The sequence below is a fragment of the Gymnoscopelus braueri genome (genome assembly GCF_963280865.1).
Source record: "Gymnoscopelus braueri genome assembly, chromosome: 14".
Classification (NCBI taxonomy): Eukaryota; Metazoa; Chordata; class Actinopteri; order Myctophiformes; family Myctophidae; genus Gymnoscopelus; species Gymnoscopelus braueri.
In genome coordinates this window covers 14,699,443-14,712,821 of record NC_137619.1, presented here as the reverse complement: position 1 = coordinate 14,712,821, position 13,379 = coordinate 14,699,443, and the positions used below count along the sequence as shown (strand labels likewise).

Genomic DNA, 13,379 nt, shown 5'->3' with positions numbered 1-13,379 from the left:
TCTGTCTGTCTGTCTGTCTGTCACTCCCAGATTAAAACAAGGTAACCAAATGAACCCATAAGGGCCGGTTTAAATTGGTATACTTTCAAAAGTTAAATTAACACTCAGGATTTTGCTGTGTTGTGTTGTATTAATCTGACATGGTGGTGTATGTTTGTTTCCTCTGCGATATCAAGTGGATGTGTTATCGGCACGGCAGATGCATGGGAGAGGGAGGAGGGGAGATAAGGAGAGAGTGAGAGAGAGAGAGAAACAGAAAGAGTGAGAGAGAAGGGGGGAGGGAGCAGTTGCCATGTCCGCTTATGAGCAACTTTCGGCTTGTTTTTCTGTGAAGTAGCTTCTAAATATTAGTAGTTGCTGGTTGTGTTTTTTGGGGCTTGTTTCAAAAGTGTAGCTGCTTATTTGGGCTTGCTTTAAAAAAAATTATTATGATTTTAACCAGTCATGGTAATAATGTGTTTTGAAATAACGATGTATGTACAGGTTTAAAGTGCTCATGTGGTCTATAGTCGCTTCTTTTGGGCTTGTTTTTCATGGACCTCGTTGCTTATTTCTCTCATAAAATCTGGCAACGGTGCGTGGCAGCAGGCGGGAGGCACAGGGGTGTGATTTGAACGCGTGGAGTGGAGTCTCACAGTCTCATTACAGGCTCTGGTCTGACAGAGCACAGGGGTCACAACAGATCCAAACCCACACTGACAGGTGTAAATGGGATTCTGCTGTCTGTCTCAGCAGCCCCACCCCACCCCGCCCCACCCACCCCCCAATTACCCCCAAAAGCCGACCCCCCCTTCGGCCTTGTAACCACTTAAAACACCAGCATCCGTATTGTGGGGAATGCTTTAGCTGAAAATAGCAGATCGACAAGATCGACTTGTCGATCGGCTATTTTCAGCAAAAGCTTTCCCCACAACAGGAAACAGAAAAGACACTAGTATAGAGCCCTGAGGGACGCTCAACCATATGGGGGTTTAAGTGGTTAACACGCATCTCCCAAAACCACAGGAGCACAAACACTCATGGAATCAACGCACACAAGGCACTGATATACATACTGGATAATCGTTGCTGTCGGATGGAAACCTTTTTTGTCCACAACCGTTACAGTTCAGAAAATGGGGGGGGGGAATAACTTAATTTCATGGGTCCAATGTGTTATTATTTATTCACAATACGCGTTTGTTAATACTCTTCTTTGGTTCAATATCTTATAAAACCCACAGAGCATTCATAATCACTTTAACATGTCAATTCCAAACATTTTCAGAAATAGAAAACATAGTTGATCTACAAGCTCGTAGGGTATTAATTTACAAAAGAAAAAAAACCCCAAAGAGTTAGAATATTGATAAAAAGGTTACTGCCCGAGAGCAACAATATACAAAACCACTAGCACAGTGAAGTACAAAAGTTGACAAAGCAACCAACTACCATGGCTTCTGGTGTATGCTCTATACGGCTCGGTCTGAAATCACTCCCTACTCACTATTGTGCATTATAGTGATTACGCCATTTTGTAATGGTATCTGAAAATATAGTGATAATCATTATACCCTATAGTGGACTCGTCTTATCCTACAATACATCATGAAAAGTAGGGTACAACCGATGGTCACTAAACCCTAGCTATCATGCATTGTGCTGAAAGAAAAAGGCCACATTGATCGGACATGTTTTGACTGTGCATCATGTAATAAGTATAGCAGTGGTATACCAGGCCGTTCTCAGCAAAATGTGTAAATACAGCGTCACAAAAACCAAATAATTTAGCATTTTTTTAAACAGAAATCTTCTATTCTGGGGGTCCCTGGTACAACATATGATGCGGCAAAATACATATAATTTTGACATTAAAAAGTTTGAGAACCACTGATGTATTGTGTCGGAAATGTGTTTTTTTTTTTGTTGCATGTGAGTTCACTATATAGTCCTCTTTATAGGACTGGCATGTCTTCTCTCCTTCCCTTGCGTCCTTTCATAAAGCTACCGCACATCGCTGCAGGTTAAGGTTACGCGCTTAACGAATCTCTGCTGACAAAACTCTCCAACCTCGGGGCCGACCATAAAAACTCCACTGACCGTTACTCATCTGGAGCCCAAGTAATGCGTATGTAGCGCACACGCACAAATGCACACACATACACGCATACATGCACACACGCACACATGCACACACTCGAGCACACACACACCTTTACTATACTTGTGAGGACATCAACATTTTAGGATAGCAATTTTAGAAATGCTATTTTTTTTCAAATTATTTTGTCAATTTTTAAATCTAACCCTAAAACGTGAGTTACTTGGTTACATAACCTCTAATGATACAAGCACACACACACACACACACACACACGGCAGTGCACAGGGGACCTACATGTGGGGTTAGGGTTGGAACGGACCGACTTGCACAACCACCTTGATGAATCACCCTATATAACGGGCCGGAGAATGGGATACTCTCCATTGTTGAGTAACCTCTCCATGGAGACTAACTACCTTCTACATGACCTACACGCACGCACACACACACAACACAATACATGCAACCACCAGTGCACACACACACACACACACACACACACACACACACACACACACACACACACACACACACACACACACACACACACACACACACGAGACAGCAAGTGACCCAGGAATAAATTACACGTGACCTTTTTTACGCACAACGTGTTAAATCACATTAACCCTGGTGAAAGTCCCTGTTTTGGGGCATGTCATTATATAGGCGGACATTTTCAAAAGATTTTCACAACTTCTATGACAATAGCAGAGCGCGTAGATTGACTAATTGTGCGACGCCGTCGTGGAATGAAGTAAAAGTCAGAATTAAAGCTGGAATCCGTAACTTTTATCATGCCTGGAATGCGAACCCTGGGTCTTCAGCACGAGAGACCACCAAATCTCTATACCGCTCATCCAAGAGGCCAATCCTCGCTTATTCTGGGGGGGAGGGGGGATATTGCACTTATATGAACTTATTATATCTCTGCTGTCCGGCAGAAACCAGCTAACTCCAAAATGTTCATTTTTCAGGAAATGAAAAAAGTGGAGTTAGGAGGTTTTGTTCATCATTGATAAGAACAGCTGAATGGACCTCCAAGCTCACAATGAGGTTGGAGGTCAAAAGGGGGTGGAGCCTGGAGTCAGCAAAACCAGGTAACTCCGTGGATTTAGCTGCTTTAGCAGAAAGTTTGAGGATCCAATGGAGTTAGCTGGTTTGGTCAGAAGCGCTTTTTAATGCCTTTCATTGGTTCAATATTTTTTTTACCAACACACAGACGTAGTAAAGGGTGTTCAATGCATGGAAAACAATGCAAAAGCGTCAAAATGGAGTTGGTTTCTGCCGGAAAGCAACGATATGAAAACAAAAAATGCCGCAGAGAGAAGCTACAACTGTAAACCTCTAGCGCTGTGCAATGACTTGTAATAAAATCGTCTCTGTCGGGTGGAAACCTCATACTGTATGTCCACTACTGTTACTTCTCAACGCGTGTGTCCTGCTTGTAGATCTGCTACTTTTGACGCTTTTGTGTGACGCTGTGGTATGATCAAGCAGGGCGTTAATAATGTGGAGATAAGAGGTTGCTGCCCGACAGCGACGGAACGTGCAACACAACTTTGAACACAAAAATGCTGTTGAGCTGAAGGCCGTGGGGGGGGGGGGGTGTGTGTTTCCAAAACGTGAATGGCCATTCATGTAAAAGGAAACCACTAAATGACCACGTTTCCATGTTTCCTCCACCAGCTCTGCGCCGGCCGAAACCAACGTGCGCACATGTATGAGAGCCGGCCGGCGAGGAGGAGAAAAAAAGAAGAGGTGTTCTTAGAAATTAAATATGAAACGCATGAAATATGCAGTCAGCTCCCTCTCTATGCCACTGCTGCCTCTCTGACACAAGCTCTCTCTCTCTCTCTCTCTCTCTCTCTCTGTGTTCCCACCACATGTTTTATTCAGGGATGATATTCTAAAAGCTGAAATAGAACAATCTATTTCCCCTCGCACTCCTCACTTCTGATTTTGCGGATGAATATTTCAAAAGGAATTTTCAGAGAAGAGAGAGAGAAACTCAACTCTGAGAACCAGCGTCTCTCCTCTCCTCTCCTCTCCTCTCCTCTCCTCCCCACCTCCCTTTTCTTTTTTTTACAAGACAGCTACAAGATCCTCTCGCAAGACACACTTAAGGAGCAGATTTGCTTAATTTTCTACATGATTTAACAATTTAAAGAGTGAGTGTTCAGGGTTACGGTGGGTGAGAGGGTGGGGGTCGGCACCCCGGCCCAATGAATAGGAGAGAGTAAACGAGAAGGGGGAGGGGGGGGGGGAGAGAGAGAGAGAGAGAGAGAGAGAGAGCTGCAGAGAGGACGGACTGTATGAGAGGAAGAACCCCCAAACTAAAAGGATCCAAGCTAACTCTTATATCTAATGTCATGTATCTCCTATGAAACTTCTTCAAAGTTCAGGTCAAAAGTGTGTACATATATAATAGGGAACTTCAATGATCACTTATCAAATCACATTTTAAATTAACTCAAACGAAAGCCTTTAACTTTCCAGACATCTTTTGTCATCTTAGAAAAATTGGATGAAATTCACCATTGAGTCGATTATTCCCACACACGCATTCAGATAAACAAATTTAAAATACATGCACGGGCGCACGCACACACACACAAACTGGCAGGTATGTAAAATTATGGACACATGTTAAAGGCAACACATCTGCTCTGGCTCTTTCCAGACCGGGTCCCTTATGCCTATTTATACCTGACTGGAATGCCACTGACACACACACACACACACACACACACACACACACACACACACACACACACACACACACACACACACACACACACACACACACACACACACACACACACACACACACACACACACACACACACACACACACACACACACACACACACACACACACACACACACACAGCTTCACAGGCAGGGCTATTGTTCTCAGTCTCAAGCAAAGTCATGTGCGCCAGATTCAAGCAGGGAAAAAAGTAATGATAAACGTGCACACAAGACAGAGAAAGACAATATGAAGCAATTACAGAAACTCTCTCTCTCTCTCACACACACACACACACACACGTAGAGAAGCAGCGCTGGTTGGTACTCACAGTCTCTCCGTGGTGCGTGGTATATTCCTTGGCATGGTCTTGAGCCCCAGTCCGTGGCAGTCCACCGTGGTGCCACTGCAGGTACACAGAGCGGGGCAGGCGCTGGCGTAGCCCACAGCCAGGGCAGAGAGCGCTGCCACCCACATCCAGAGTGGCAGCAGCCCGCCGCCGGCCCCAGTAGCACGGCTTCCCCTGACGGTCATGATCAGCAGGTCTGTCTGCAGCCCTGTGTTCTCTCTGTACTACTGAATCCTAAGCTCTTATCTCTCTACTGTCTCTCTGCAACAACAGCAACAACAAAATAAAGCCCAGGAGTCCTTTGCAACGCCACCACAACTCCTCTACAATTACTGTAGATTTATGGTGGATATAAATACGGGGGTGGAAAAAAACATCTACAAAATTAACTGAAACTAACTGCTGCTGGTGTAATCTTCTTGGCTGTGACGCAAAGGAAGGCAGGTCCCTGGATATGGTTTCTTTTCTCTGTTAGATTTTTTTTTTCCCTTTTAAATATCCACCACCATAAATAGATTCTGATGGGGGAATTAAAAAAAATAAAATCACAAAGCAAACAAACAGATCTTTTCTTTCTCTTGTTCTGTCCTTGCAAACTCTCCTCTCTTCTCTTCTCTTCTCTTCTCCTCTCCTCTCCTCTCCTCTCCTCTCTTCTCTTTGTGGAGTTGCTGTGTTCTGCTCTGCCGCACGTCTGTCCTCCTCTCTCACTCAAGTCCTGCTCTGCTCTGTACTGCTCGCCCGATGAGAGAGAGAGAGAGAGAGAGAGAGAGAGAGAGAGGGGGGGGGGGGGGGGGTAGGGAAAGAGCAGAAAGGAAAAAAAGCCAGTTGTACACACACACACACACACACACACACACACACACACACACACACACACACACACACACACACACACACACACACACACACACACACACACACACACACACACACACACAGCAGTCATCCATCACAAGGATCTACAAATAGCAGACCCCCAACTCCACCCCTCCCCCTCCTCTCCCCCACACCTCTCCTCTACCCCCCCCCCCCCCCCCCACAGAACCCTGCCTGAACTCACTCTCATTCTCCTTATTCTATTCATAATCTAAATCTGTCACGAGTATTTTTATTTTTTTGCATTCTCTCTTGTCTTCCTCTTGCCCGCCCGCCCCACTCCCTCTTTTCTCTCAGGTTTGCCTCCAGGCAACCCCCCCCCTCACACACATAAACACACACCCCGTCCCACACACACACACACCAATGTGAGAGACCTGAACCTGCATGACACCGCATAACCTCAGCCTAAAGGGAGAAACTGCGGTGTGTGTGTGTGTGTGTGTGTGTGTGTGTGTGTGTGTGTGTGTGTGTGTGTGTGTGTGTGTGTGTGTGTGTGTGTGTGTGTGTGTGTGTGTGTGTGTGTGTGTGTGTGTGTGTGTGTGTGTGTGTATGTGCGTGTGTACATGGGGCTCACACGCGGGCGTGCGTGTGAGGTAGGAGGCTCCGCTGGGAAAGAGTGGAATCAACACCTCGGTCCTCGGAGGCAAAAAGCTGGAATAAATAATGGCTGTGAGAGCAGACTGTCGGCCACACAGACTCTGTAGCAGGGAGATGAGGAGATGAGCCACGCAGTGACATCCTCACTTCTAATCTAACTCAGGGAAGTGTGCAAATGGAACCAAATGGACCCATTTGCACACTCCCCTGAGTTAGTAACATATGGTTCCATTTGTACAGTCTTGAAATTACAGAACTTTACAGGTCCATTTGGTTCCATTTGTACAATCTTGGAGTTACTGAACACATGGATTTTATGGTTGTACACAAGACAGCCAGCCAAAAGGTTCAACGACATCCCTGAAAAACAGACGACCACAACGAGAAATAAATATAGAAATCAGGTTCGACTGGGAGAAGAAAAGTTGTGGATCTTGTGGATCCACATGGGAACGCCGTGGCACCAATGTGGAACTCTGACTTCATGTGGCCAAAGCCCAATCAGAGCCCTATCGACCATTTTTATATTAAAAGGTAGATATTTCATAAAGTATGAAACTTACAGTATGTGGAAGGGGGGGGGGGGGGGTAGAGTTGGAGGGACTGCTGTGGGCACAAGAACTTCAATGCTGATCGGTCCAGCGGTTTGTTTAGATTAGCTCCGGACACACACACGCACAGACACATAGACCGACCCTCTTATAGATGGCTAGACTCCGGCAGAGTCACATCGTAATAAATATTTTAGTACTTAGCGCACATAAACACAAGAATGGCAGTGGCTGGCAAACAACGTCATCTAGCAAGCTATTAGAGCTCTATGATTTCAATTGCACCTAAAATGATCGATACCCAGATCAATCAAGTGCATGGTTCACGTGTCTTGATCACTCCATTCCAGAGAAAATTAACTGCAGAAGTGCTTAACTCTGAGAGAAGTAAGATGGGCTCTGAGGATAAAAAAAAAAGTAGAGCTTGCACATCCACACTCTGGTTATCAGGTGCAGGACAAACAGAAGATCAGCATAGAAAATAATAAGTACAGTCTGCACACTGTTGCTTATTGCAATAAACGGTGGGAGAAAAGCAACAGTGTGTGGACTCTGAGTTACAGCTGCAATCCGGAACTTATTTTAATAAACAAAAATGGTAGTTTAACCAATTTGTATGGTAGAGTATGTTAATACAACATAACTAGTACATGTGCAGTGGTTGGAGGTGGTCTCCCTACTCTTCCATTGACACTTTTAGACCATGGTGTCGGGTAGGACATCTACTGGTTGACAAGTAGTACTGCCACAAATCTCATAAGCACTCAATATCTCCCCTGGGCCAAGCAGGGATATCGTCTCGGCAAGAGCGATAGAAGTCCCGGGTTCAAATCCCAGGTATAGGACATGAAACGTACCGATCGCCGCTATAACCACATGAACCCTATGGCGTACCTATTCTGATGGGCGAGCATTCTGCCCGACACAGCCAATCTACAAGCTCACAACTCGCCAAAGCGACACGTTGTTTGCAGATCAGCTGTTTTCGACAAAGAGATCTGGTGTAGAGTGAAAAAAGGAAGCAGACCAAGTATGGAGCCCTGGGGGACTTCGGTCAACTAACCGTATTGTCTCTGTCGGGTGGAAACCTCATATGTCCCTAAACGGTTACTTTTCAGGATTCAAATAAAAAAATTGAAAAAGTAGCAGATCTATAAGCTCAAAACGCGACGCGAATCGAGCTTGTGGATCTGCTACTTTTGATGCTTTTGTGTGACGCTGTAGTATGATCAAGTATGGCATTAATTTATAAAAAAAACACAAAAAGCTAAAATATGGAGGTTTCTGCCCGACAGCAACGATATAGGATGTTAGTGGTTAAATGAATCAGGACTCCACAGTGTGTGGTTAGGTCATATGTATGTGTTAATCCGTGAAGACCGGGAACGCATCCGTGTCATTTTAAGATTCCTTTGACTATTCAAAAATAGCAGATCTAAAAGCTCATAGCGAGCGCTATGAGCTTGTAGATCTGTTTTTTTTTTAAATCTTGGACATTTTTTACAAATCTTTTTTTTTTTAAACTTTTTGAACTCCGATCTGTGCTGTCCATGGAACAACATATTTAGAGATGGGGATCCGCGGCCAAATACATATAATTTGGGGGGGTCCTTGACAGGGTCGTTGGAGCACCACTGACATAGCAACATACTGTTAGGATTTAGAAAACATTTTTAGATATGTGTTTGGCCGCGGACCCCCATCTCAAAATGTTTTGTTCCAGGGACCCCCCCAGAAGCAAAGATTTGAGTTAAAAATGTTTGCTTTAAAAAAATATGTGTGTTCAAAGATTTGCACACATTTTCAAGATCTTATATAAAATAGCAGATCTACAAGCTCATAGCGCGGCACCAAGTGCCGCGCTATGAGCTTGTAGATCTGCTATTTTTGAATAGCCAAAGAAATCTTAAAATGACACAGCTGCGTCCCCGGATTGAAGGGGTTAAGGCAAGGTAGCAATGGGAAACTTTTCTTCTTTTTTTTTGTGCCGTGTCTACTTTTTATGAGTGGAGCTCATAGCTAGCAGCGTGCCATGTCCACAGTTCTATGCAAACAATGAAATAAACACCTCTGGTTTTATTCAGCCAGCAGCGCAGGGGCTGCACCGACTGCTTTCTGGCTCCGGCCGCCGGGGTCTCCTGTCGGGGGACTCTGCAGCGGGGGTGGACGCCTCCCAACATAAACACCACAGCACAATCACACGAGGACCCTGGAACCCCAATGTCTCTGGCTGCATGACGAACGGAGAGAGAGAGAGAGAGAGAGGGGAAATAAAGTGTGTAAGGGAGAACGGAAACCATAGCAAAATACATTAACTCAGAGAGTGATACGAATGTAGCCAAAACGGGTCTATTTGGTTACAGTTGTATCACTCTCAGAGTTACACTGCGGTGGAAGAAGTACTCAGACATGTAACTTTCCTCTTCTAACCAGGATTTGAACCTGTTTTTTTTTTCTTTTTCCCACCATTGAGCTAATAGAGCCTGCCTGCTTGCTCATGGGGATAAATTGAATCTTGACCACCAGGTCAAGATTCGTGTCAGATCCTGTGTCTAGGTGAGACGTGACCTTTGACACGATCTAAATGTCTCAAAAGAAGAGCAGGGAGACTAAATACAACCACCTCAATTGTATAAGTTATATTGTATTAACATACTCTACCATACAGATTGGACAAAACTACATTTTATTCATTAAATAAAAGTTACATAGTGAGGCTTTAACTCAGAGAGTGATACGAATGTAACCAAATGGGTCCATTTGGTTACATTCGTATCACTCTCGTAAAAGTGGAAATTTACAAGTAAAACGGGAACCGTAGCCAGATCCATCACCTCACAGAATGATGCAGGCCATTTGGTTATAGTATCACACTCAAGAGTTACACAGAGGTGTAAGAAATACTCAGATATTTAAGTAAAAGTAGAAATACCACGGTGAAGAAACACTCCGTTACAGGTTAAAGTCTTGTGCTCAACATTTGACTTATATGTAGAAGTACAAAAGTATTAGGATCAAAATGTACTTAAAGACAAAGCACCAAAAGCAAAAGTACTAATTATGCATAGTGGCCCATTTCAGAATAAAATGTTTACTCTGTTAACACTGCATTAAGATGTAGTTAATCTTGCAGCTGGTAAAGGAGGAGCTTTTTAACTACTTTATATTTACTACTTGGCAGCTTGTGACTCTACTCTATTCTAATACAATCTATAATAATGAATAATATTACAGTGCATATGAATTTAGTTGTTAATATTATATATTTTGTGAAGTAACTAAAATTATCAAACAACTCTAATGGAGAAAAGAGTACAACTTTGCCTTCAAAATATAATGGAGTGGAATTATAAAGTAGCAGAAAATGTAATACATTTACTTGAGTACAAGTACCTCAGAACTGTACTAAAGTAAATGTATTTAGCAACTTTACAGCAATGCTGATACAAATGGACAAATGAATCACTGAGGATTCTAATGTGTACAATTCAGAGACAAGAATGCGCATGTGTGCTCTGTCCTTCTGCCGGGGCGTGCCCGGCTGTATCCAAAACGTGCATGCACACTGTAGGCGCACGCGCATGCATGCACGCACGCACACAGACACCTACAGCACCTCAGTGAGAGCCCCATCTGGCCCTGTAAAAGTGTCAGTGTATTGTAGATCTTCCCTTCATGAATGGCTAATTAAAGAGGAGACAGTGGCGTTTAGTGGTAATAGGGGTGGTGGTGATGGCCCCTCTGCTCGCGCAGAGCCGTGATAGGAATGCAACACGCAGAAATACACTGCAGGAACTATTCTGCCGCTCTCGAAAGATGTGGGAGGACATGTAGCCAATTTATTACAATTAGTCTGGGAGGGGAGCGCTCGTTAAACAATAGGCTTTATAAGACGTCGTTGGATTTAGGAAGTAGCCAGACTCGAGAATTCCTGCAGCCTAATGCAGTTCTGTCTCTCTTACTGTGTGTGTGTGTGTGTGTGTGTGTGTGTGTGTGTGTGTGTGTGTGTGTGTGTGTGTGTGTGTGTGTGTGTGTGTGTGTGTGTGTGTGTGTTCTCTTCCAAAGCGAGAGCAGAAAAGCAATCTTGCAATCCGTGATGCCACTTTCTGAGATGTAAAACCACGAGCTACAAATGGAAGCGTTTGTGAAATTGTGCAGCGCAGTGTAATATAGTGCAGTTGAGTGCAGTACAGTGCCATTCAGTGTAGAGCAGTACAGTACAGTGCAGTACAGTACCATTCAGTGTAGAACAGTACAGTACAGTACCATTCCGTGTAGAACAGTACAGTACAGTTAAGTATAGTGTAGTACATACAGTGCAGTGTGGTGGTGTCAATGTACCCAAATCCCATTAATTTTAGAGCCGGAAAACTATATTAATAGGAAATAATTCCCTTGGGTGCTCTACTCTCAAAATCACCCGGTATATAACATAAAAGGTTAAAAAAGAGACACCTCCTCCAACTCAGATGTAGAAAAATCTACATTTAAATGCTAAAACTCAGTCAATGCTAAGACTCCCTAAAAACAAACTTAACTATATGAAGGAACAGACAGTAATAGAACACATTTTTCCTGAATGATGATAAAAAAAATAATGTTTTAAAACACATAGGCCTATAGGTTCCTATACTGACTTGTGTATTTATGCTTGTGGCTTTGCATGCAACCGAGATAATGCATAGTTGATTATAGTATGTCTGGGTCATTTTTACAGTCATAATGCCCCTTCTGGAGAAAGAATGCTAAATAAAAACCACTTTGACTGGCGCTTTCACTGGAGAACAATACTATTTCTATCAAGGGAAGCTGTCTGTTGTGTATTTAGAGAACATGGAGAAAGAGCAGGACCCCGGCGGAGGTCTGTAACAGATGTGTACCAACATATACTTACAATACCAAGCATGCATTGACACGGACGACATAATGACACACTGGGACATTCTTGCTATTGTGGAGAACTTACCCTCTCTCTATTTGCTCTCACTCTCTCTCTACCCACTCACCCTATGTGAATATGGCATGCTTTATTTGTGGGTTTTACTGCTAACATTGCAACATTAATTTTGCCTTTTTTTCTTCCACCTTTTCTGTGTAGACCTTTGATGGAAATGTTTGTTATTTTTCTGTCAGTGAGATTTCATTTCTTTAATAAAAGGGCCTTCCATTTTCAGCCTATCTTCATATCCTCACTAATAGCATACTCACCAGCTGAATACAAGCCCCAAAACACACTCGCCCTGGGTCAAATCCAGCGACCTCGGAACGGTCGCCACTAGGTATTCCTAAACGTAACCTCAGTAAAACTATCCCTAAACCTAACCTTATTCCTAAACTCAACCTCAGCAAAACTATGCCTTATTACCCTAAACTTATTTCTAACCATAACCTCAGTAAAACGAATACAAGAACCGCTGGGGGCGAGCGGTCTGCGAGTCAGTTACTTGGAAGTCGTATGTCAAGAACTTCCACAGAAATGGGAGTTAGAATTTCAAGGGAAACTGAACCGGCGGTTTACCTGGTTGAGTCATCATTAGTAGGAAATGTGCCCATATCAATCGCATGTGCTTGCTTGTACTTGTGCAATTCGAAAATGGCCCCCGTCTAGGTCTTAACCCACCCCCTCCCTGATTTTTTTCTCTTGTACATAGTTTTCACTCTTCATACCAGTAACCTGTAAGCTGATTGTATGACGTTCTGTATAGTAGTGTGTATATCTGTCTGTCTCTTAAATGTTAGGTGTTACTGGATTTGAATCCTTTGTATCATTTGAAATAGAGAGGGGTCACTGACCACTGTTCTGCTGTACTAAAAAGGTATATAAAAAACGGACTGTTTTATCAATTCAAAATTGCATGACCCTCCCTTGGATTCAAAGTAAAATTAGCTGACCCTCCCTTGTACTAAAATTATAAAGGCATGACCCTCCCCTATTTTCCTCCAGGGACCCCCTTCTGTAAATTTCGACTGGTCCCCTACACAAGTGTGTATAAATCATGTTTAAGTGGTTATTGTCAGTGGTGGAAAAAGTACTCAAATGTTTTACTTAACTTAAAGTGTCAATAATGCAATTAAGAAATATCAATACTGCAATTAAGAAATACTCTGTTACAAGTAAAACTCCAGTAACCAAATGTACTTGAGTAAAAGTACAAAAGTATTGGCATC

The 13,379-nt window shown here is 43.4% G+C and overlaps 1 protein-coding gene across 1 annotated transcript in view; it reads right to left on the bottom strand.

Annotated features, from left to right (window-relative positions):
- Positions 1-5,896, bottom strand: part of slit1a (slit homolog 1a) — a 137,111-nt gene extending 131,215 nt beyond the window's left edge. Inside the window, 1 exon segment of the mRNA XM_080449593.1 lies at positions 5,167-5,896. Coding sequence (XP_080305719.1) covers positions 5,167-5,369 — 203 coding nt within the window. The 5' untranslated portion in view covers positions 5,370-5,896.
- Positions 5,897-13,379: the final 7,483 nt, after the last annotated feature.